Below are 23,047 nucleotides of genomic sequence, written 5' to 3'. Positions count from 1 at the left end.
ACTTTTCACACTCACTAAGAACCTACCCGTGGCCTGCATGGCCACTTGGAGTCTACTCGTAGTCAGTGTGGTCACTTGGAACCTATCCGTGCTCAATGCGGCCATTTGGTACAAACCCATGCTTAGTACGGCTTCTTGGAATATAGCCGTGTTGTGCATGTCTACTTTGAACCTACCATTCTCAGCACGGTCACTTGGAACCTGGTCACTCTCAACATGGTCTCTTGGATCTTACCCATGCTCAACATGGCCATTTACTACCTACCCGTGCTCAACACGACTACTTGGAACCTAATCATGCTTTGGACGACCAATTGCAACCTATTGTGCTCTGTACGGCTACTTGGAACCTATCCATACTTAGCACAACACTTAAAACCTACCATGCTCACACTTGCACCCAATCCATGCACTAGGCCACTTAGAATCTATCTGTACTTAGCACGACTACTTGGAACTTATCAATGCTTAGCACGAGCACTTTAATCCTACTTTTGCTCTACACAGCTAGTTGAAACCTACCCGTGCTCAGCACAATTATATTTAATTTACTTAATATAATTTCATTCAGATACACAATTTAGCAATACTTTTTTTAATTTTTTAGCTACCCATGCTGCTTGTGCACTTTTCAACAGATGTGGCCGACCATCCCCATAATCCCATTGATTCAGATGACTTTATTGCTCCCAATAGGCCTGATGAGCCGGCTTCAATGGCTACTATATTTATTTCAGCTGGGAAGCAACATGTCGTGGCCCGAAGAAAGAGAAGAAAAATCCATGCTCGTCCAAGCAATCATGCATTAGAGCACCCTGCGATTTTGAGATGACAAAAATGGGTGACCCTAGTTGTGTGGGTAGTGGAAATGGTATGACCCTTAGGCCATTAGATAGGCCAAGACATGCATGTTATGGGGTATATTTGATAGCTAGTGGACATTTGCTATACTAAACTAAAATTTATGTTTACTATGTAAATATTTTTTAGTGATGAATGTAATCAAGGCCGACTCTAATGTTATAAGAGGTAAGGCTTATGCCTTAGGCCCCCAAATGTGGGGGGGCCAATTTTAAAAAATAATAGGGTTATAGGTATTTTAAAAATAATATTTAGTACTTTTAATACAAAAGTAGAGTTTTTAATATAAAAGGAAAGAAAGCTCTTTATATATATAAATAAAGTAATAATTTGACTTGCTTAAAAAATGGGTAGATGAATAGTTTTCCCAACGTTTTAATTTTTTACTTTTTACTCCTTCATTAGATATATCTTTACTCTCCCTTTCTTAATTTGTTCAAGTAAATCTTTCTTTTTTCCAATCTCTTCATATTTAAAAAACCCTACATATTTTTTGTCTTTCTCTTTAATATTCTTACTCACTTTCTTTCTCCAAGATTTCATTAGTTTAAGTGTTCAACAATACTTTTAAGCTTCCAATAGTTCTATACTTCTATTGCTCTATAATATCTTATCTAAAATCAACAATATCTCAAGAAATATTAAATGAGTTGGCTATAATATCAATTGAAAAAGAATTATTAGAAAAAATCAATTATAAAAAATATTATTAACAACTTTATATCTCAAAAAGTTAGAAGAATAGATTTCAAATAAAAATATATCTTATAACTTCCTTTCAAAAATTTAGGCCTCATGTTAAATTTTGGCTTTAGGCCCCTGAATGTAATCTAACTTTTTACTATTGGGTTAATTTTACTTACAGCTTGTTTGGATGGTTGTTACCTATCGTATTGTATTGTATTGTTACTTTAAATATAATATTTGTTTTGATTGTTAATTTAATTTCGTTGTATCATATCGTTAAATTCATCGTTACGTAACGACAAAAAATGTCACTTTATGGAATGACGGATTTGGTGTGATGGCGTTGTTTCCTTACTTTTTTCTCTCATATTGCCCTTCCTTATTATTAAATAATCATATTTTATCCTTTATCCTACTTTTTTATATAGTAATTCTATTCCGTATCCTATTTTTTCTTAGTAACATTGCAAGTTTATTCTTCATATTATTGGTGGGCGATATCATGAAATGACAACATACAATACAATCTATTCAAATATTGTATTCATCAAACAATATAATACAATACAATACGATACATTATAAAAGAACATATAACAACAATACAAACATGCTGTTAGTTGTAACCATGTGCAATATTTTTACATACAAAAATAATGGAATATTTGAAGCGAACAATCGTCACATAACAAATATAAGTGAAATACACATAGCGCATGGTAAGGAATTTGAGTTAACTAATGGCTGTTAGCCTGGGCCGTTAACTCAAAACTCATTAAGCGATTAGCATATGCGCAAATATGTCTTAAAATGCTTTTCTTTTTTCTACATTAATATGGCTCTTTTTCAAAAACTTACCCTACTTTGTACCTCAACAAGTCCTATAATTAGGTAAAATGAATAGAGGAAAGACAAGATAGGACAAAGGTCGGTTGCCGGGAAGGTGAAAGGTATGGTGGAAACAATAATAATAAAAATGATAACGACAATAGATTGTGATATACTACTTGTGATAATCATAGAAGATGCATTATTCACTTTCCTCTTTGTCACCACTTTCCGGGGCATCATTAACAAAGAATCTGATGTTCATCTCAATTAGAAGTACTCATCGATCTCTCACTCTCGCAACTTGTTTTCCTCCACTAGATACTTCAATACTTACCACCCAAGGTTTTCACCACATCTCAAACAATGTAAACTATTCACACCAAGTTGTTAGCATATTAACCAAGGAACCGAAAGGGTGAATGCACTTATAATTATATCGTTTGTCGTCGTTTCATGATATTATGTACAAACAATATAAAAAATAAATTTATAATTTTACAAACAAAAAGTTGGGTAATAAGTAAATTATTATATATAATAAAGGTAGGTAAAGGATACAACATGATTATGTAATAATAAAAAAGTGCAAAATGAGAGGAAAAAATAAGTAACATCGTAACCACACCAAATCGATAATTACATAAAGTGATACTTTGTATCGTTACGTAACGACAGATTTAACGATATAATACAATGAAACTTAAGTAACAATCAAAACAACTATCGAAACAAGCTGTTAGAGTCAATTTCATGATTTAAAACTTTGTTTGGACACCTTTTACTACCACAACACTAGAAGCTTTCCTCGTGTCAGTAGGATTTAAACAAGCAATATAAAACAAATTTTTCTCACATACACGTAATTTTTTGCATAATACGTTACATCTCCTCACCCCTTTGAGATAGTGATGAGTTTCAAAAGCTCTCACATGTTACATGCAATATTATAAGACAGTACCCAATCCATCATCATTCTCGTTTCTCTTTGTTTACCTACTGTTTAAGATATGACCATCTGCATTCTCCACTTACTTCCCCTCCAAGTTTTAACCTCACAAAATAAAGGAAGGAATATTTAAAGCTTACTAGGCCTCTGAAATGGTAATAATTAGCAGGTTATATATATGGAGGAGAAGATGACTTTTTCTCCGATTAAATCGGCTAAAAAAGCAAAAGGAGTTTTCAGATTCTCTGTAAAATTGGCAATCCAAAGAGCATATTTTTTGACTGTCTAATCACTTCATACTCTCTGACGCCTGCTCCACTTATTAGTGAAATATAAAGGTGAACAGCTTACTTTGCTGTCATTCCACGGACACACAGTGAAAGCCACCGATTTCTTACTTAGAAAAAAGATCACTCACGAGAAACTTGCTTGGATTAAGGCACTTTACATATTAAAAAAAAGTGTAAATACTAGCAATATATAGAATTAATTATCCACTCAGATAAATCAATCAATCAAAGAATCTAGACATCGATCTCAAACTAATTGGAACCAAGATATGATACTAATATTTTTTTGCTCTACTAGTTCTACGAAAAACAAGTGAAGCAGCATAAAAAATAGGAAGCACCAAAACATCATAAGAAATATGCATTGTTCATAAGATCAATAATTCACAATTAAGCGCCCAAGAGAGGAGAAGGAACCTTTGATTTGTTATCCACAAGTCATAACAGAAACATAATTATTCACTTAGATAAATCAATCGATCAAAGAACCTAGACATCAATCTCAAACTAATTTGAACCAAAGATATGGATACTAATATTTTATTGTTCTATTTTGGACTGGTAAGTAATTTGTCTTTTATTGCAACTCAAGACTTGTCCAAAACTAAGTTCTCTAAGCCTAAACACTTATTCCTATCCAGACTTAATGTAAACATAAAAACAACTCAGCCTTAATCCCAACCAGTAGAGTCCACATTGGTTTGTTGAGATTATAGTACCTTGTCCGATTTTATCCTCCAAGTGTGTTGTCTTTACCTCTGTCTAATTACATCATTTTTAGTTTTTTTCCCAATCTTATACGACCACAAATCTATCTAAACTTCTACATTGCTATGACACTAGTCTTAAAGATAAATAGACTTTACTCCGATATAATATTGTCAGTGTCCGCCTATAAAGTTTCTTGTCATTTTGTTAGGTATCTTTTAATCACATAATGTTGCTATAACATCCACTTCAACCATCCTATTTAAATCATATATGTTCCGTCTTTATGTATCATGCCACTCTCCTAAGGCCTGAAACTTAAATTTCTGAGCTGTTTGCGTTTAAGTACCAAAACCATCAAATCTCACTTCACATTCATTCTTTTGATGGATGCTAACTTGCAATAATATGTTGCTCTCTTCTACTATTCCTAAAACACTAGTCTTGTTTCTCTATAGTTTCAACAATAGCAACTATGACTCTTGGGATCCAGCCCATAAACTCTGTTCTATTAACCAGCGAATTATTCACTTGGATAGAGTAAAAATCAGCATCAAGAAACTCTACTATTCATTATTTTTATCCTGGTTTATTAACCCCAAGAAAAAGCAATATATTATCGAAACCATGAGTAAGCCTGTTCAATCCTCTTATATCAAAATTTACACATGCCATGCAGAGGACAGTAAAAAGAAAAGAAGAAAAGGAAAATCACATGAATGAAGAATCCATGCAGTAAAACTGGTATACTACTGCCCATTCACCACCCCCACTCCAACCCACGACCAAGAAAAAAAGAAGAGGAAGCAAGTAATAAACGCCGCTTATTTTAGTTTACATTCAAACCAAAGTAAACCAAGCCTAAGTGATCATTTATATTAGTGATAAATGAGATCCCAACCACTGCAAAATGACTAAAGAAGAAAAAATAACATCTAGACCCAGACTCAGAATCACTGTATAAGCAGTTCCTACACAAGCTGATTTCGTACATCCTTGATAAACATAGACCAGTAGTTGGTCAAGCGATGCCCATGGTTAACAAGTTCTTCAAATGATTATTTGGTACTCCTTGCAAGTTGCAACATTGGGGGGAAGTACCATTTAGAAAAAAAAAACATCTGGCTGCCAAGGTCAACCACATCAGCCAACTGTGAATACACACATCTGAGGTCAAAATTTTCCTAAGATCCTTCTACCTAGAAAATCCATTGGCTGGAGTTTACATTTTCATGTGTAAATGTTTTAAATGCCAAACTATTCCTTCAAAAACTATAGCAGCAGGCTATCCTCATCCGAGGGACAAATGTGAGCTATCGTGTCAAAGGGTATTTACAGTTCCTCGAACCATCCTCAAACTATTCCTTTTAAAAGTTGTGATTTCATAAATGAACAACTTCAAGAACTTCCCATATAGCACAACAATGACAACCAATTATAAGCACGTCTTTAGTCTATGTCCTGCAAAGACAAAGAACACATAATATGAAGGACATAATGGGTGAGCAACACCTGTGTTCCTGCCAAGCACTTGCTGCAGTATAACTCCCCTCTTTAGCTCAAGACTAAGACCTGACATCTTTATGAACCATATGAAGTGGTTAAGCTGCTAAATTTCCATGTGAAGCTCCTCTTTGAGACTAATTCAATTGCTCATAGCGAATTTACCCAGTACCATCTGCTCAGCTAATAAACTACTCATAATTCAACCATGATGAAAAACTCATACTCAATCCTGCAATCCGATACTCACTCCAAGCAATATCTTTTTAACCTACAATTGTTGACTAAACCCCATTGCTTGTTTGAACTAACATACCTCCAAGACTGTGTGTGGAGTGCAAAATGTTATTAACCAGTTATTTTACTAGAGCTTAGCCGAGGCAAGGAACATAACAAATCAAACAAAAACTATTTCTTGAGATAAATCTAAAATTCTCGAGCACTTTATAGAGCTTCCCATTGCTAAATCAATATATGGAGTAACATTTTGTGATAGAGAAATTCATTAATCTATTGCGAGCAATCATTTCCAACTGAAAATGTAGATCTTCAGCCATATCTTTGAAGCAGCAACCAAAGTTCTGCTACCTATTGACCAAGTTAAAAGACGGAACATGTTGATGGCCGTAATAGAGGAAATGGTGGAAGGACTCCAAATTTAAGTGATTAAAGATGACAAAAGAAACAGGAAGCTGCAATCTTCTAGACTATACCTACTCCAGGAATTGTGGAAGCAATTAGACCATTTCTTTTCTTTAGGTAAGGTTGATAAACTAGACTCAAATGAGACCAAATTTTCGGAGGCATTTAGATCAGATAAACAATACTATTCTACATCTACTATGCACAGTAACTAGCTATGTCAGTAATGAAATTTCACTCACATAGATTCGACATCAAAATCAGTATTTTATTATTAATAGTTAATAGATTACTCAAAAACATGGTTTCATTTTCTGCTTCTTTAATAAAGTCTAAATACGGTTCCATGATTGACAGTAAAGGTCATCTTCCATTAAGCACAGCTTAGCTGCCACAGATGCCTTATCTCACTCCTCACCTATACTATATTAAGCTTCCAACCATCATCTACCACTTGGCACACACTGCGAAAAAAAGAAGAGAAAATATCTACTGATCTACTAAACATCTTACAGAACCAAGTAATTTCCTCATTTGTAATAAAACTTTAGTACAAAGATAAAGCACACCCCTATAATAGAGATATCACCCACTCTATGCTTGATATAAAGAAGGATTAAACTGAACTAATTTCAAATAGCTAGGTGAACAGGTCTTAAACACAACAAGTGACAGAGATAAAGACAAGTAACTGAAACATATAACTGATTAAATAAAGTAATGAAAAAATGTAACTGATTCATCGGATCAGGTAAACAGTGCACACGGTAGTGCAACATAAAATAAGTCTATAGTGCAATGAGCATTGCATGAATCAGGAAACATACTCACAATGTCCTTGTGATGCCCTCAGTAAAAACATGGTCTAGTATTGCATGAAGAAACAAGGTTTCCTTTAAAGACAATTATCTAGTTATCTGAACTCCCTAGACTTCCTTTAAATGAAAACTAGTTTAGCTGCGGCACCAGAGAATTATAATCAAGAATACCTTTGATGAATTCTTTGTGCTAAATTAAGTATTGCCCATGACCATATATAAGGAAATAGGTTATCTGACCCCAAAATTCTAAAATAACACAATCTTTGGCCTGTCTTCACTACTGTAAGTTGTCTGCTATATACCTTAATGGCAATCCAGTCATCAACTAGATAGTACAAAATACACAATGTTGCTTAGCGAGAATATGTCATTACACAATGACAGTACAGTTACTGGCAAATCAATACAGGCATCAATATATACTGGATCTTCTGAAGGAAATGTAACATCAGCCCAAAAGTTAACTGCCATTTTATCCAAGATGAGTCCTAAGTGACAATTAGAATGCCAAGAATTCCTAATAGAGAGATCACTGAATATTTAGGTGGGTTTAAGTGTATACAAAGAGTCAGCTGACCAGGAGGAAGGACATTAAGTTGGTCAAGGCATGTACACTAGATTCAGAATATCCAATTATATGTAAACTTCCATGCCTATATACTTAGTGGACTGACACAAGGGACAAAGACTAAGCTTACTTTCACACTCTTTACACAGGCAGAGATGCTTACAGGGTAACAATAGCATGCAAACTTCATTGACTCTACAGACCTTACAAGTCATCAACTCCTTCATTTCATTGCTATCCCGGCAAAGCAAGTGGAAATCTGTGGCCCGTCCATTACAGCACGATGCAGTGTCATCTACCTCACTGTCACCACAGCCTTCTTTACTATCTCTGCTTTGTGCGTAAACGTGTTGCAGATTTACCTTAAGTGTGTTAATCAGGTTTTCATTGTATTTGGCACGCTGTTGCCAAGCATTGGCTTCTAAAGCCAACTGTTCCATTCGCAATTCAAGTTCCATGTTTTTCTTGTTGATATCCTCAACCTCTGCCTCTTTTTCTCGAAGTTTCTGAAGGACCTTTTCTTCAACACAGGTGATAGTTTGAAGCTGATTAGCCTGAACCTTCTCCAAGATAGCTTGCCTCAAACGATCACCCTTTTGAATTGGAAAAAAAAAAATCAAGCAGAATGTTTACAACAAAGATAATATTAACATTCATAATTGTTATAAATGCCACTATGTCAACTATTTGGACAGGTTCATGCCAAAGAGATTTTAACTAGCAGCTAGAATATCTAAAGCAGATACTTTATTTTTATTAGAATATCTAAAGCAGATACTTTATTTTTATAAGAATATCAAGAGCGAAACTCAAGATGCCAACATCTGAAACATGAGCAGAAATAAAGACTTCCCTATTTCATATCCAATGTTTAACAGATTCTTAAACACACACAAGAGTGTAACATTCATTAGGTTATTTATTAGTATGAACCAAAACAAGTAATTACACTTCAAATACGAGTCCTATACATGATTCAGGTCAGGAAAAGTTTCATGTATGCAGCTCTGTTACCTCTCAAACTATCTCAAAATTAATTGACAACAACAAATCTTCTCAAGCTAAAAGGCCTAACAAACACAACCAATTGGCTGATTTTTTTTCACAAAGAAGCAAATGCTCAACTGTCAAAAAGTTTCTGTACCTACAACTTCAACATGCTATACAATTTCCCTGAAAGAAATCTCCACTAACGGAAAGCTAATCTGACTGGATAACACCAAGGATGTACATTCATTAATTTAATAATATACTTTGTCCTACTCCGGCTTCAAAAATCCTCACAACCGACCTAGTTAAAATTCAAGGTTTAAAGGGAAATTCCAGTAACAACCAGGGCAATCATGTATGCCAGCTCAGCCTCATTTAGTAGGAACAATAACACTCTTCAGATATACTTACTCAATTCCCTAAATCACTGCACCCTTAATGTAAACAGTAAAATTTCCAAACCGTAAATGTAAGGTGAAGAAACACAAATACACACACACACACTGAAAAAAAATTTGATACTTAAGAGGTACAGTAGTCATGAAACCTGAACTTTGATGTATCTATCAATATCAGCATCTTGTCTCTGCAACTCACGCTCAATATCATCACCCACAAGCCCAAGAAATGCTGAGTCACCACATGAACCCAAACGTCCATTATCCAAAGACAAGCCCAATCCAGTAGACACCGATCGCTGCTGCAAGAAATCAACAGAAGATATCTGAGAGTTATTGTTTTCAAGAAAATCTTGCTCTTTGAGTCTCCTTTTCTTTGGTTCCAGTCCATAATTCCACTGCAAATCTAGCGCTCCTTCATCAGCTGGACCAGGAGCTAACCCCGCTACTTGAACTGCCCAAAATAAATGAGCAACAGGAAAAATAAAAGAGAATTAGATAAAACCCTAAAAAGTTTATTAAGCAAAAAAATAAAAATTAGGAATAGAAGAAATACAAGCAGGAATATAAGGAGGGTGTTGAGACTGTTCGGGAAGATTTGAGCCGTTGAAATAAGCAACTGGGGTTGAAATCTGACCGTCCATATTGTTGTATATATCTCTACAAAAAAATCAGAAATTAAAATCAGAATAGCAAAAAGACAAGATTTTTAGACAAGAAAGGGGAAATTTTTAACATGGGTAAGATGAAATTCATAAGAATATACCTGAAAGATTTGGATTGTTGCTGCTGTTGTTGTTGCTGAATACTGTGTAGTTGAGGATGGTGATGAGGAAGAGCCATAGCTAGGGTTTGTAGAGAGAGAAGGGAAGGTGGGAGAAGAAAGAGAAAAAGTGGGGGTGGTGTTTTCAATATTGAAGATTGTGAAGGTGGTTCGCGAAGAAAAAAGATTCTCCTGAATTTGCTGTTTCGTCCCTGTAATTTCAGGAATTGTCAAATTGGGCGCATGGGAGGAGTTTGGGTGGATCAGGATCGTTAATTGGGCTAATCTCAATTACTGATGGGCCACGACAGATTCAAAATGCGTCGGAATTGCACTAGATATCCGCTTCGAGAACCCAACATATTAAAATTATTTAAAATTTAGCGGGTATTAGCAAACTTTTTTTCTGATTTGTAAATAGAAAATTCAGACACTAATAATACATGGATTACATACATAGATCAAGCATTTGAGAGTTGATTCTAAGGTGGTTAAGTTTTAAACACTTTATTAACTTCGGATATTATTTAAATAGGGGGCTATTTGTGCACTTGCCCCCTGAAATACCCGTAAAGCTAAAAATGAAATTGACCTTGAATTTCCAATGGGGACTGATCTTATTAGACAGACATATACTCAATCTTTTGGGCTGACCTTAGACACACCCTCCTTGAATTTGAAAATGGAAGTCAACAGTTTAGGCTATTGGTTTCCTTGATTGTCTTTTAAAGCACATGTCTTTTTCTAATTAAGCTAAATAGAAGCCTTGATTTCGATTTGGAGAATATGAAGTGGAAGACAACATAAATTAAGATAAAGAAGAATACTCGTGACTCTATTGCCGACAAACTGAACTGGAACGCCGCTCTCTACTTGACCTCATTCTCCATGTGAGGCCAACAACGTCACGCCCTCCCGGACTCAGCGTATAGCATGAGCTTTTCACCGGGTTGCTCTTTATGTCAAACAACACCTACTAAGTCTCGTTCTTATGATTCAAATAAGCCTTAAACAAGTTTAGATTTCTATTGCAAGGATATACTTCTTCAATAAATATTATGCTTAATTATTTGCAAGTGTATAGTGGGGACTAACAAATATCTTTTAGTGATATGATCATTAAAAAAATTACACTGTTTAAACTCATTTTGATAATGGAGGAACGTCCAAAAATAGACCACACTTTTTCGACATTTCAAACATTAAGGACGATTTTTGCTACTTGAGATATTAAATAAATTGGCTTAAACACTCTATTGTGGCCCCAACTCTCTCTTTTGCTACATTTTATTGGCTTAAGCGCATGATGATTTTAAAACAATTAAGACTACAAGTCGGTTTCCCTTTCAATGTGGCGCAATATTTGTATAATAGACAATGTTGATGGAAAACATCTCTAGGTGACATTTTGACAATCCTTAATTAAAAGCAGTGGGGCTAAAGCTATGTTTAATCCATCTGATTTCGTTGTAAAACTTTGACTTTGGGCAAATATCAGACTTATATATCACCAGCACATAAACTAATAGCCAACTAATAGAGCAGTTCCTTCTTTTCTAGTAATTTTCCTTTTATCAGTGTAACAGTTGTACTTCTTTCTTGATCCTTCCTTACAAGATCTTCTGGAAAAAGGAATAAGAGGATATACACAAAGCATTATAAATAAACTAGTAAACTTACCCGCATTTTGCGCGGGTTTAAGAAACATCAATAAAATTTTAAAAGAGAATTTATCGAGCTAATAATAAATGTAGATATTATCCCTCTTTTTATGAGAAAGCAAATCGCCAATAAATAAAATATATTTGGTTTAATTCATAAATTTAGTTTATTTATAGCAAATAATCTATGTGATGTATAGTTAACTGTATATGCATCCGTTTTCTTGCTCGTTAGCGCTTGACTAATCAATGAATATTACTTAAATTTTATCTAATTAAGAAAGTCCAAGACTAAGAAAAATAAAACCTAAAATTAAAATAAAAGTTGCATAGATTCTTAAAACTACCAATTACACAAATAAAATAAATTAAATTATTGTTAGTTGTACATTGAGAAGCTGAAAAATTATATGAGAAAAAATATATATACTTTTTGACAAAAGATCATTAGGAAACCTCCTACTCTTACTTTGCAACATAAATGTTAAAATATTTATTCGGTTAATTTATTATATTATTCTGGTAGTTAAAGCATGTTTTTATGAGATACATTTAATTGAGTAACTGTAATATTAAATTAGAGATAATGTCACACTTTAAAGAATAAAATTCACCAAGTATTCACTACAAAAAAAATCTGGTATTAGCTACGAACGGCGTCGCTAATCTGTCACTAAAATGCTTGTAGCTATCAGAATTTCTTGATAATCCGTTGCTAATCCGTCGCCAAAATGATATTAGCGATGGATTTTTCTGTTTAGCTACAGAATTTGTCCGTCGCTAAAATCTGATTTTTTAGTAGTGATTCACATAAACATTTAATTTTTTTAATAAAAAAATATTTCAATAACACACTTAATAAGATAAGGATCAAAACTAATGGTGTGTAAATCCTAACATTAGAATAATGAGTATTGTTTGCAAGTTGATTATGAACTTCACTAAGTTTTCAATCATCGTTAGTATAACCCAAAAATAAAAAATACTTTATTTCATAAAGTTAATAACTCGTTGTCTAGTAATTTTTAAACTACTAAAAGCCTACCCCATTTACAGTGTTAAAATTTTTGATCGGTAATAACCTATTATTACATGTGATTTCTTAATTAATTAGATTATATTATATGTTAACTTAAAGTTATCTACAAATTGTCAATGTCATAGATTAATGCCTAATTCAAAAAAGTTCATTAAAGGAAAGAAATATAGGCAAAAAAATTAAGAACATATAGAAAAATATATTTATAAAAATGATAAATCTATATATTACAGAAAAAGAAAAATACATTAGAATCTCACTTTGACATCGGATAAAATCACGACTCAAAGTTATTGCAATTGTAGAGTATAAATATATACAACAAAAAAACAGATATCAAAATCTCTATGTATTATTTGAAAAAAATCAGTACTTCAACTTATACAACATAAACCTAAAGATGACAAAATCAAAGACCATTAATGAGAATTGTGAAATAAGCTTTACTTCGATCTTCACCTCATTATTTGACACTTCCTCTTAAACATTCTTCTTAAGATTCACACATGTATGGAATATATTCGTGCATTTGCCTTAAACAAAAACAAAGAATAGAAATTATACCATATCTTAGTATAATTTTTCTTATCCATTACGACATTTGGCATAGAGATAGCTCAAACCATTATAAGCAGAATAATAAAGGTACATATGGAGGAACATATAATAAATAGTCATAAACTTACACATTAAATATTTAGAGGTTATGAATATAAAAGGCATGAAAGTTATTGAGATTATTAAAAATATAGGTTATGAAGATAAAGAGGTGTGAGTTATGAAGATTGGATTTTTAATATAAAATAAATGGAAAAAAATGATGAAAACCCTCAAAAAAGGAGAAAAGATAAATGTGTTTTTTGGCTTAAGAGAGGTGTCACCTCATTTTTTTATTGCCCACTTTATATATATATATATATAGAGAGAGAGATTATATGAATTTTGTAGACTTTGATTGTCTTATTACATATTGTCCTTATTAAAGAAGTGAATTATTGAATGCCAATGCTGCTGTTACTATCAAATTATGGCTATACGAGCACTAATATTGAATTCATATAAAACTTGTACTCCGCTAAGCGTATGGTGGAAACCCAACAAACGAGTAATAACTTGTAGTATAACACTAATAATTTACTAATAATGACAATGATAATTCAACACTCTAACAAATAAACAAATCAATCTACAATATGACAGGATCGTATATATTATAATAACAAGATTAATTAACATAAGAAATGAATAATCGTCACATCCTTCGCTGTCCATTTTCCAGTATCAATCAGCTGTTTGCGAAGTTGTTGAAAATTTGAGCAATTCAAGCAAAGACATTAGCCAAATCCAGCCTGTCCTGTCCATATTCCACTCAAGAGAAAGTTGGTAAGTGGGGTAAAGAGAGAGACCACGAACTGCCCCAATAGCTATCAATGTAGTACTTACTTGTTGACAATAAAGATTGATAAAAATATCAAGACTTTACCAAACCCAGAGGCTCAATAATCAACTGTATGTACAATTCTTTAGCGGAATCGCAACGTTAAGCTTCTGGGTATTAAGAGTAATTAAACAATCAATCGTCTTATAGAATTTTGGCTTCACTAATTGGCCCAAAACATAAGCTCTTGATCGAACCTTAAAGTTCAATTTCAATGGCACGGGCTGTGCGGTAGCGCCTTTTGGGGTGCTCAGACTTGCTCCACTTCCATATAGTGGAATTTTATTTCCAATTACCGATACAGCTACAACTCTCTGGCTCTTTCTTGATTGGTGGAATTTCTTCATCTGAAAAACAATGGAAAATAAGAATTTCATGAACTCAAATTAAGTAAAAAAGCTAGTTAAATGACTTACTGCTCCGGAGCCAAGTATGAGCTCTGAAAATGAGAGATCAACAGGGGATGAGGTGACATGTACACCAAAAAATGTTGCAGTATTACGATAAACGAATTTCACTGTAGCGTTCATTGAGATCATATCGGTTGCTACTCCAGAGTTATCAGAACCAGCTTGAATCCCAAATCTCTCAAATTTTATGCTCTGAAATCAAAATCCAACAAATACTCATTTCAAATCTCCCTTTAAAGCATCAAACTTTTCTATTTTTAAAATCAAAATAATAGCAAACCAAAAAGACAGTCCTTCCTCATTTCCGGTTTATGTTTATGTGACACTATTACTTATTAATTCGTTCGAAAAATAATGACATATTCTTATATATATAAATAATTTAATTTTAATCTTTTTCATTACCACATAAATATTACTCCATTATTGCACATTTCAGATAATAACTTTCAAAAGTTTATATATTTTAAAAAAAAATTGTACTAAGCCAAATTATGTCACTTAAATTAGAGCAGAGTGATTAAATTAAAAGACTTACCCTCATGGTAATTTTGGGTTTCTGAGGACGACTAGCACCCCAAAGGACGAGAGCAAAGAAGGAGAAGAGGATAAAAAACGCAACAACAAAGGCTAGAAAATAGCAACGGCGAGGGAGAGGTTTGCTGTACTGATCATCTTCAAGCAGGCCTTCTTCTTCAATAACATCACATTCCTTCCACGGCTTCTGCCCTTTGCGGTGGTTTCTACCGCCGGCTGCGGCGGCGGCGTCGTTAGGAGAAATTTTCCGAGATCCAGGCTTTAGTGAGCCCGAAAATCGGCTGGAGGAGGATTCACGGGAGTGACGGCCAACGGAGGAGTGAGAGTGAGGCGGAGAACCCATAGGACTGATAACTGGAGTTGAATGAAACGACGTCGTTGTTTTCTCCCCATCGTGTGAATCACGCGACGGACTTTGGACGTAATACACCGGCCGCCGATTATGGTCCGGTGATGATGGTGCCAAGCTGCTGGTTACATCTGAATCAGTTTTCGCGTGCATTTTTTCCGCTTGAATCAAAGAAGAAAAGAATTGTTGAACTGTAGTTAGTGAGTTGGGTTTTACTTTGAATTGAGATCCTGATTTATTGCCTTAATATGCAAGTACAAAATGTGTGTGTTTTTTTTTAAAAAAAAATGTATTAGTCACCGACGGGATAAAAGTGGAAAATAAAATAGGCCTAACAAACATTATTGTGGAAGTCGTAGAGTTTCATTGATCAATACAGCTGCCTTAGAGTTGGCAACTCTATTACCCCGCGTATTTGTAGATTTTCCTACTTATGATGACTAAAATTTACCATAAGTTGTAAACTTTTAAACTAACTTCCATTTTTTATGATAAATTTTTCTTTTTTGCATTTTTTAAAAATGACTTTTTAGTACTCTCTAGTTTATCTGAACTTATTTTCTTTTTGATCCGTTTTAAAAAAAATTATTTATTTTTAAATTTAAAAATAATTTAACTTAAACTTATAATTCTACCCTTAATGAGAAACTTTTATAACCACACATATATTTTGTGCCCCTTTTTAACTTGTATAGGAATATAAATTTTAAATTTTTTTATTTTTTCTTAAATTCTGTGACTAGTTAAACATATTCACATAAATTAAAACGGAGAAAGTATTAGATAATATTTTAATTTCAGATTTTTATTTTACTTTTATTAATATGATCTTGTATTTATAAAAATGCTATGATATATTTAAAATCATAAATTTTATAAATAATTTTACTATATATTAAAAAAGATTCCTTTCTGAAGTTTTTTTGTCTAGCCAAATACGGCTAAATGAAATAAACTGATGGAAGATTTTTCTAATATATTATGCCTGTGATTGCGAAATAATGTCCATGTTGGAAAAGTAGAGGAAAGTGGGCGGTTCGGTGGAGTGGGATCCACCTTTAACACTCAAACCATGTGAATTTAGAAAAGGGCAACCATGGTTTCTTTTTATTTTAGTTTTCTTTTTTCTTTTTCCTATAAAAAAAGATAAACCATGTGGAAGGATGCAGTGTGCTCATGGATCATATCTTTCTGCTTTTCTCTTGATTAAGGCAACTCAAGATGCTTATGGTCATACACTTTATTGATACGACTAAATCTTTTTTAGAACCAAATTTTAATGTTATATTATAATATATATTATCTATAATAACACTTCACTCTAATAACTAAAAAATATTCAGAACAAACAAAACTTTTATGAAAAGGTTCGATTGTACTCCTTATTTTGATTCTATTCCTAAAGCAAAATATACACTAACAAAAAGTGGCACTCTAGTGAACTTATAAAAGCCTAAATCATCTTACCTCAAATTAAATAGAACACAAACAATAAGTTTCTTTTAAATTAGATACTTAGGGATCGTTTGATACGCGGACTAAATTATTCTGAAATTATATAATCCCTGGGCTAATTTATCCCACCTGAGAGGTGGAATAAAATAATCCTTAGTTTACGAGATAAGATGAGATAATACATGAGATTAAATTTATATTGTGTTTGGTTGGCGATATAACCGCAAGCCAAACATAGTATAAGTTTAATCTCATCTCTTATCCCACCTTAATCCCGCGTACCAAACGACCCCTTTAGAGATTTTTCTTATGTTCTCGTTTGATAGATGAAGCAGGCCAAATGATCCTGTCTGTTTGAGGCCTTTCTTTGCTGGAATGTCAGCAAACAAAGGTCCAAAAAGAGCAGGCTTATGAGCATGACATAAAAACATCTGGCCCAGTAATGATAATTCTGAACAAGATTCGACCAACTAAAGCCTATCCAGCCTTGTTGGGCCGCATTACAGAACCAAAGAAAGAAGCCCATCCACTTAAGTTGGCCCTTCTTTTGGTTTAGAAAGATCATTGTAAACGTTACGCTCGGTTTGAAGAATCTGCTAGTATAAGCCTACAACGTTGGAGGAACAGCCGAGGCATACACACATAATCCATGAATATCGTATCAAACTACTGATTACTTTGTATGGGGTAAAATATATTCATATTAAATGCTCGCATGATAAAGTGATACGTGGAGTCAAAAACAGAAGGCAATCAGGTCCGAAGGCAACAATCTCGTTTGTTCCCGAAGGGAATTGTGTTCATAAAGGCGAAATAAATACCTGCCACCCGGTAGCATTTAATGGAGAATATTCTATAACATTAGCTACATAGTCTGTTACAGAGAATATGGCATTCACTGCCTACCGTTACACATTCTTCAATGACCCTCATAATTGTCCATTAAGAGGGCCTTGATTCTAGGACTTTGTTCCCGAGGTGCAACTATAAATAGTGAGCTCAACAACCATTGTAAGGACACAAATTTTCTAACAAGCTCATACTGTACTCTATTCAAAGCTCAATAATATTTTATCTTCTTGCTTATTAATATTGTTACTACTGTCTCCGGAAGCTCTGCTCCCTGAACCAAGATTTTTGTTGTCTTATCTCGATTTCAACGCTACGTCTTACATTTATGTTTAATTTATTTATCATTTTGGGATCAAATCGATTTACTTGTCTATAAATCACGTGTAAATTCAATTGTACCGTTTTGCGGGTAAACATACTTTGGCGCCCACAGTGGGGCTTAGACAGTTGTGTAATTGAGTTGGTCCTTGCATCTATTACTAATGTGTTTGATTCTTTGTTCTTACCAAAAATCATAGAAAATGGCAGATAACGATGTCAACATTGCACACTACGTTGAGGCCCAAGGAAATCAGCCTCAGCATGAAGATTCGATTAGTGATACCCGCAATGAGGTGGACGAGGCCACGCCGGTCCATGGCGGGAAATATCTACGTCAAGTTCGAGAGGCAACTTCTAATGATACTGAAGAAGAGCACGTCGCTGAAACAGTAAGGACCCTGAGGGAGATCCAAAAAGCTATTATGGGTCATCTCTCACGACAGGATCAACTCATGACGGAGTTGAGGCATGCGTTGTCGGATGCTTCCAACAACGCAAATGAATGAGGTCTAGTTCCTCCCGGTGCTCTTGCAAATCAAACAATGCAGAGGGTCGACAATAATACCCGAGGGGTAAAGTCGGCTTTGACAGGGTCGGGGGGAACAATAGCGGATCCAGTAACAACAATGAGAATGATCCCTTTAAAACCGAACTCATGCGGTTTATGAGGAAAATAAACTCCCGAATGGATCAGATTCCGGGCGCACCACTAATGTTGAAAGGACCGGACTCAAAGAAATACACCCAATTGTCATTCAAACTAAGAGCGGCACCAGAGTTGATCCCGAAACAGTTCAAAATGCTAGACGTGCCGAAGTATGATGGGACTTCGAATCCTCAGGAGCATATCAGTACATATACAACGGCGGTGAAGGAAAATAATTTAGCTCCGCACGAGATTGAGTCAATCTTACTGAAGAAATTCGGGGAGACCCTCACGAAAAGGGCCATTGCATGGTATTCGCTCTTGCCCGAGCACTCAATAGATTACTTCGAGATGGTCGCAGATTCTTTTATCAAGGCCCATGCCGGGGCCAGAAAGGTACATGCCCGAAAGGCCGGCATATTCGGGATTGCACAAGGAGAGTATAAATTGATGCAAGAGTTTGTGACCAGATTCCAGAAAGAAAAGATGTTGCTCCATGTCGTACCACATGAATGGGCAAGTGAAGCATTCACTAAAAGGCTGAATCTGAGAAGTTCCGATACTTCCCGAAAATTAAAAGAAAGTCTACTCGAGTTCCAAAAAACAATATGGGTGGATGTTCACAACCGGTATGAGTCAAAGATAAGAATTGAGGATGATCAGCTCGGTTTTCCGTCATCAACCAAGGGTTGGGACTGAGAGAAGAATAAGGAGAAATCAAAGGATGATTTCAACACAGATCGACGGTCTTCAAGGGGTCAGTTTCTGCCCTCTGAACGGGTAGAATGACGCGACAGAGGTTTTCGATCGACGGATAGATTCGCCATCGATAGGAGAGCAGATCGCGACCGAAATAACATATCGATGTAGGACAATGAGATATCAGGTTCCCGGGACTCCTCCTTCCTCAGGCTATCAGAGTACTACTTCAACGTTAGCGTAGTGGAGCTAGTGTCAGCTATGAGGAACATTAAGGAAGCACGATTTCCGAAGCCAATGAGATTTGATTCTAGTCAAACGGATCCTAATTTATGGTGCGAGTACCATGGGACTAATGGCCACCGGACATGGGACTGCCATCATTTGCATGAAGAGGTGGCGACATTGGTGAAAAATGGCTATCTCAGAGAATTCTTAAGTGACGGGGCTAAAATAACTACGACCGCAATCGTGATAACGCAGAACCTTCAAAAGCAGAAGAAGATCCTACACGTTTGACGATCAACATTATCTTCGGGGGAAATAAGATTAATGGTGTGAATTTTTTGGCGGCAAAAAAGACGAAGGTGTCAGTAACCCACAGTAAGAGACTCCGGGAAGTCGTTGAGGACGATATTACTTTCACGGAGGAAGACACAGATGGACTGCTGTTGTCTCTATACGATGCTTTGGTAATCTCTTTAAATGTCTTAGATTTTAAAATTGAACATGTTTTGGTGGACCCAGGAAGTTCGGCCAATATTATCCAGTGGAGAGTCTGGAGCAAGCCAAGCTGACCAGAAGCATTATTCCAGCCACAAAACTCCTCGTCGGGTTACGCTTGACAACCCGATGAGAGATCCTGCTGCCCACAAATGCCGAGGGGGTGATGAAGATGACTCTTTTCGAGGTAGTAGTACGCAATATGGGATACAATATTATCCCGGAGAGACCATGACTGCACGAGATGAAGGCCGTGCCGTCAACATATCATCAATTACTGAAGTTCCTAACTCTCGAGGGGAGGAGACCAACCGGCGGCAAGGGAGATTGTTACATCCCATGTTTTCGTATGCAAAAATACGTCATAAGTCAATTGATGGAAGCTAAAAAATGAGATGTTACATCCCGCATTTTCATATGTTAAAGTTTCGTCGTAAGTTGATCGACGTAAGTTCGGGAATGAGATTATTTTGAGATTATAAGCATTATGCTATTTCAAACAAGTGATGAGTAAATTCATGAAGGTGAGAGGGTAAGCAAATCAAAAAAAATGAGTTTCGTCGAAGTTTGTCAATTTGGGATAAAATATGACCCGAGCTATAATACCCGGTATTTATGGACTTGTACCATACAAGGTACCATATGTCCACGATAGTAATATGTATAAAGTGTGTTAAAAGTGAGTAGTATTTTATGTAATTTGAGATAATCCTTAATTATGTAAATAATTAGTTAGTTATTGGTTAATGAGAGATTAACTAATTGATTAAGGAATTGGTGGGTGATTAAGGCTTTTGGATAAGCCCCAATGTGGCATCCCACTATGCCCAAATAATGACTCTTATTTTACATTACAAGGTGACATATTTAGAGGGTCTTTTGGGCTAAGTCATTACATAAGCGGGGCCCACACCTACAAATACAAAAGGCCTCTCTAAATCACATAATGGAAATGCTTATACAAAGTTACAGATGGAGCTCTCACTTTTAAATAAATCTCTTTACTTCATTAAGGTTTGAGGCAAAGCTTGCTAAGTAGCGGATGGAACTCAAGTAATTCTTTTGGAACTTCATAATGCGATAAAGCGTGAAATTTGTAATTCTAAGGGAGTACGGTGCAATCTTTCTCAAGAAAATTATACGGATTTTTTCCTACTTCGATCCGTCGTTACGTGTTTTGTCGCAATTGATGTATGTTAGAGGGATTGTCAAAAGAATCGGCTGAGGTATGTTAAGGCTATCCCTTCTTTCCTTTTGTCATGGTCCAAATGATACAAATGAAACGAGCAAAATACGCAACTTTCATAAATGACTATATTCATATAAATACTAGGGGTGTCTATATTCTTGATTCCCCATGTGTCTTATTATTCTATCATCTGTTCATGGGTCTTAGAAAATACGTAAGTTGATAAAGTTTATTTCATGACATTAATCAAAGGCATAATGGTCCTATGACGTTCTGAGAGATTTTATTTATGTATTTCATATGCATTTCATTCATTTATACATGTACATTGACCCATAACCAGATGGCGTTATATACACGTATATTATATGTATATGGGATATGGGAAAAGGTTACGACGTTATATACGCAACACCACCTGATTAGCTAGTATACGTTGATGATTTGCCCACAGTGGCCGAGATGATATGATGGGATGCCTCAGAGGTTTGATGATATTATGAACCCATATACCTATGCATGGTATGACATTTATACGTATATGCATGACATTATAAATATGAAATGATTCACAGAGTTATTCAGACTTACATGTTGAGTCCCTTACTCCATGTTTCTCTCATGTCTATTACTTACTGATTTTCATTCCTTACATACTCGGTACATTATTTGTACTGATGTCCCTTTTGCCTGGGGACATTGTGTTTCATGCCTGCAGGTCCCGTTAGTCAGGCCGAGAGTCCTCCAAGTAGGCTATTAGCTCAGCGGAAGGTGTTGGTGCGCTCCATTTTCTCCGGAGTCGCTATTTGGTCAATATGATTAGGTCATGTGTTGGTTGGTATGCGGGGCTCTGTCCTGACCTTTATGATATTCATGTACTCTTAGAGGCTTGTAGACAGATGTCATGTATATGAAAAATTATATGGCCTTATCGGCCTATGTTCAGTGTACGAGTAATCATTTTGGCCTTATAGGCTCGTATGTCACATGTATAAGTTTTTATATCAGATTGAGTCATCTTATATTGAGTATTCCCTTATGTTTATTCTGGTTAACCCATGACGGCCCGTTTGGCCCATTTGCCAATAATAGTACGATAAGAAGGATATGTAACGTTGGTACTCGGTTGAGTAAGGCACCAGGTGCCCGTCGCGGCCCATCGGTTTGGGTCATGACAAAAGTGGTATCAGAGCAGTTCTATCCTAGGGAGTCTATAAGTCGTGTCTAGTAGAGTCTTGTTTATAGGTGTGTTATGCCCCACACTTATAAGCAAGAGGCTACAGGGCATTTAGGATTGTCACTCTTTCTTCTTACTCTGGATCGTGTGGTAGAGCTTAGTCGTAGGAATTCAAACTCCTAAATTCTATTTTATTCATAATACGACGATGTCTACATCCAGAAAGACGGTTGGTAAGAGATATAGCTGTGGAAGAGTTAAGTTAGAGGAACTCATTTTTTGCATCATGCTTATGATGGATAAATATGAGATATTCAACAGATCATGTGTGTGTTAAGATGTGTAAGCTTCTTGATAAGGATCTCTAAGGCAAGAATATCTATCCACTCTTATGGTAAAAAAGAATAAGAGAATCGGAAGGTAGACACAAGTTTCAGCAAGTAAAAGAAACAAGATGAAAAAGGGTACGAGCTACCCAGCTAATGAAGAGTATCGCAGAGGATTATAAGCCTTTTGAGTTACCTTCAACAATAATAGAGGTAT

General features: G+C 35.2%; 2 protein-coding genes across 2 annotated transcripts; both read right to left on the bottom strand.

Moving 5' to 3' along the window:
* Nucleotides 1–7,797: 7,797 nt before the first annotated feature.
* On the bottom strand, nt 7,798–10,175 carry LOC104099561 (probable BOI-related E3 ubiquitin-protein ligase 2). The gene is made up of 4 exons (XM_009606593.4): nt 10,012–10,175; nt 9,802–9,905; nt 9,395–9,699; nt 7,798–8,450 (listed from the first exon to the last, which is right to left on the bottom strand). Exons 1-4 carry the CDS (start codon nt 10,086–10,088, stop codon nt 7,923–7,925), a joined length of 1,014 nt encoding a protein of 337 aa, XP_009604888.1. The 5' UTR covers nt 10,089–10,175; the 3' UTR covers nt 7,798–7,922.
* A 3,633-nt stretch (nt 10,176–13,808) lies between these two features.
* On the bottom strand, nt 13,809–15,842 carry LOC104099562 (uncharacterized). Its single transcript, XM_009606594.4, has 3 exons — nt 15,095–15,842; nt 14,563–14,748; nt 13,809–14,493 (listed from the first exon to the last, which is right to left on the bottom strand). The coding sequence occupies exons 1-3, from the start codon at nt 15,593–15,595 to the stop codon at nt 14,212–14,214; spliced, it is 969 nt and encodes a 322-aa protein (XP_009604889.1). The 5' UTR covers nt 15,596–15,842; the 3' UTR covers nt 13,809–14,211.
* Between the last annotated feature and the right edge of the window lie 7,205 nt (nt 15,843–23,047).

The sequence above is a fragment of the Nicotiana tomentosiformis genome, chromosome 4 (genome assembly GCF_000390325.3).
Source record: "Nicotiana tomentosiformis chromosome 4, ASM39032v3, whole genome shotgun sequence".
NCBI lineage: Eukaryota > Viridiplantae > Streptophyta > Magnoliopsida > Solanales > Solanaceae > Nicotiana > Nicotiana tomentosiformis.
The sequence above is the reverse complement of the archived record's forward strand: the minus strand, read 5'-3'. Positions and strand labels throughout refer to the sequence as shown.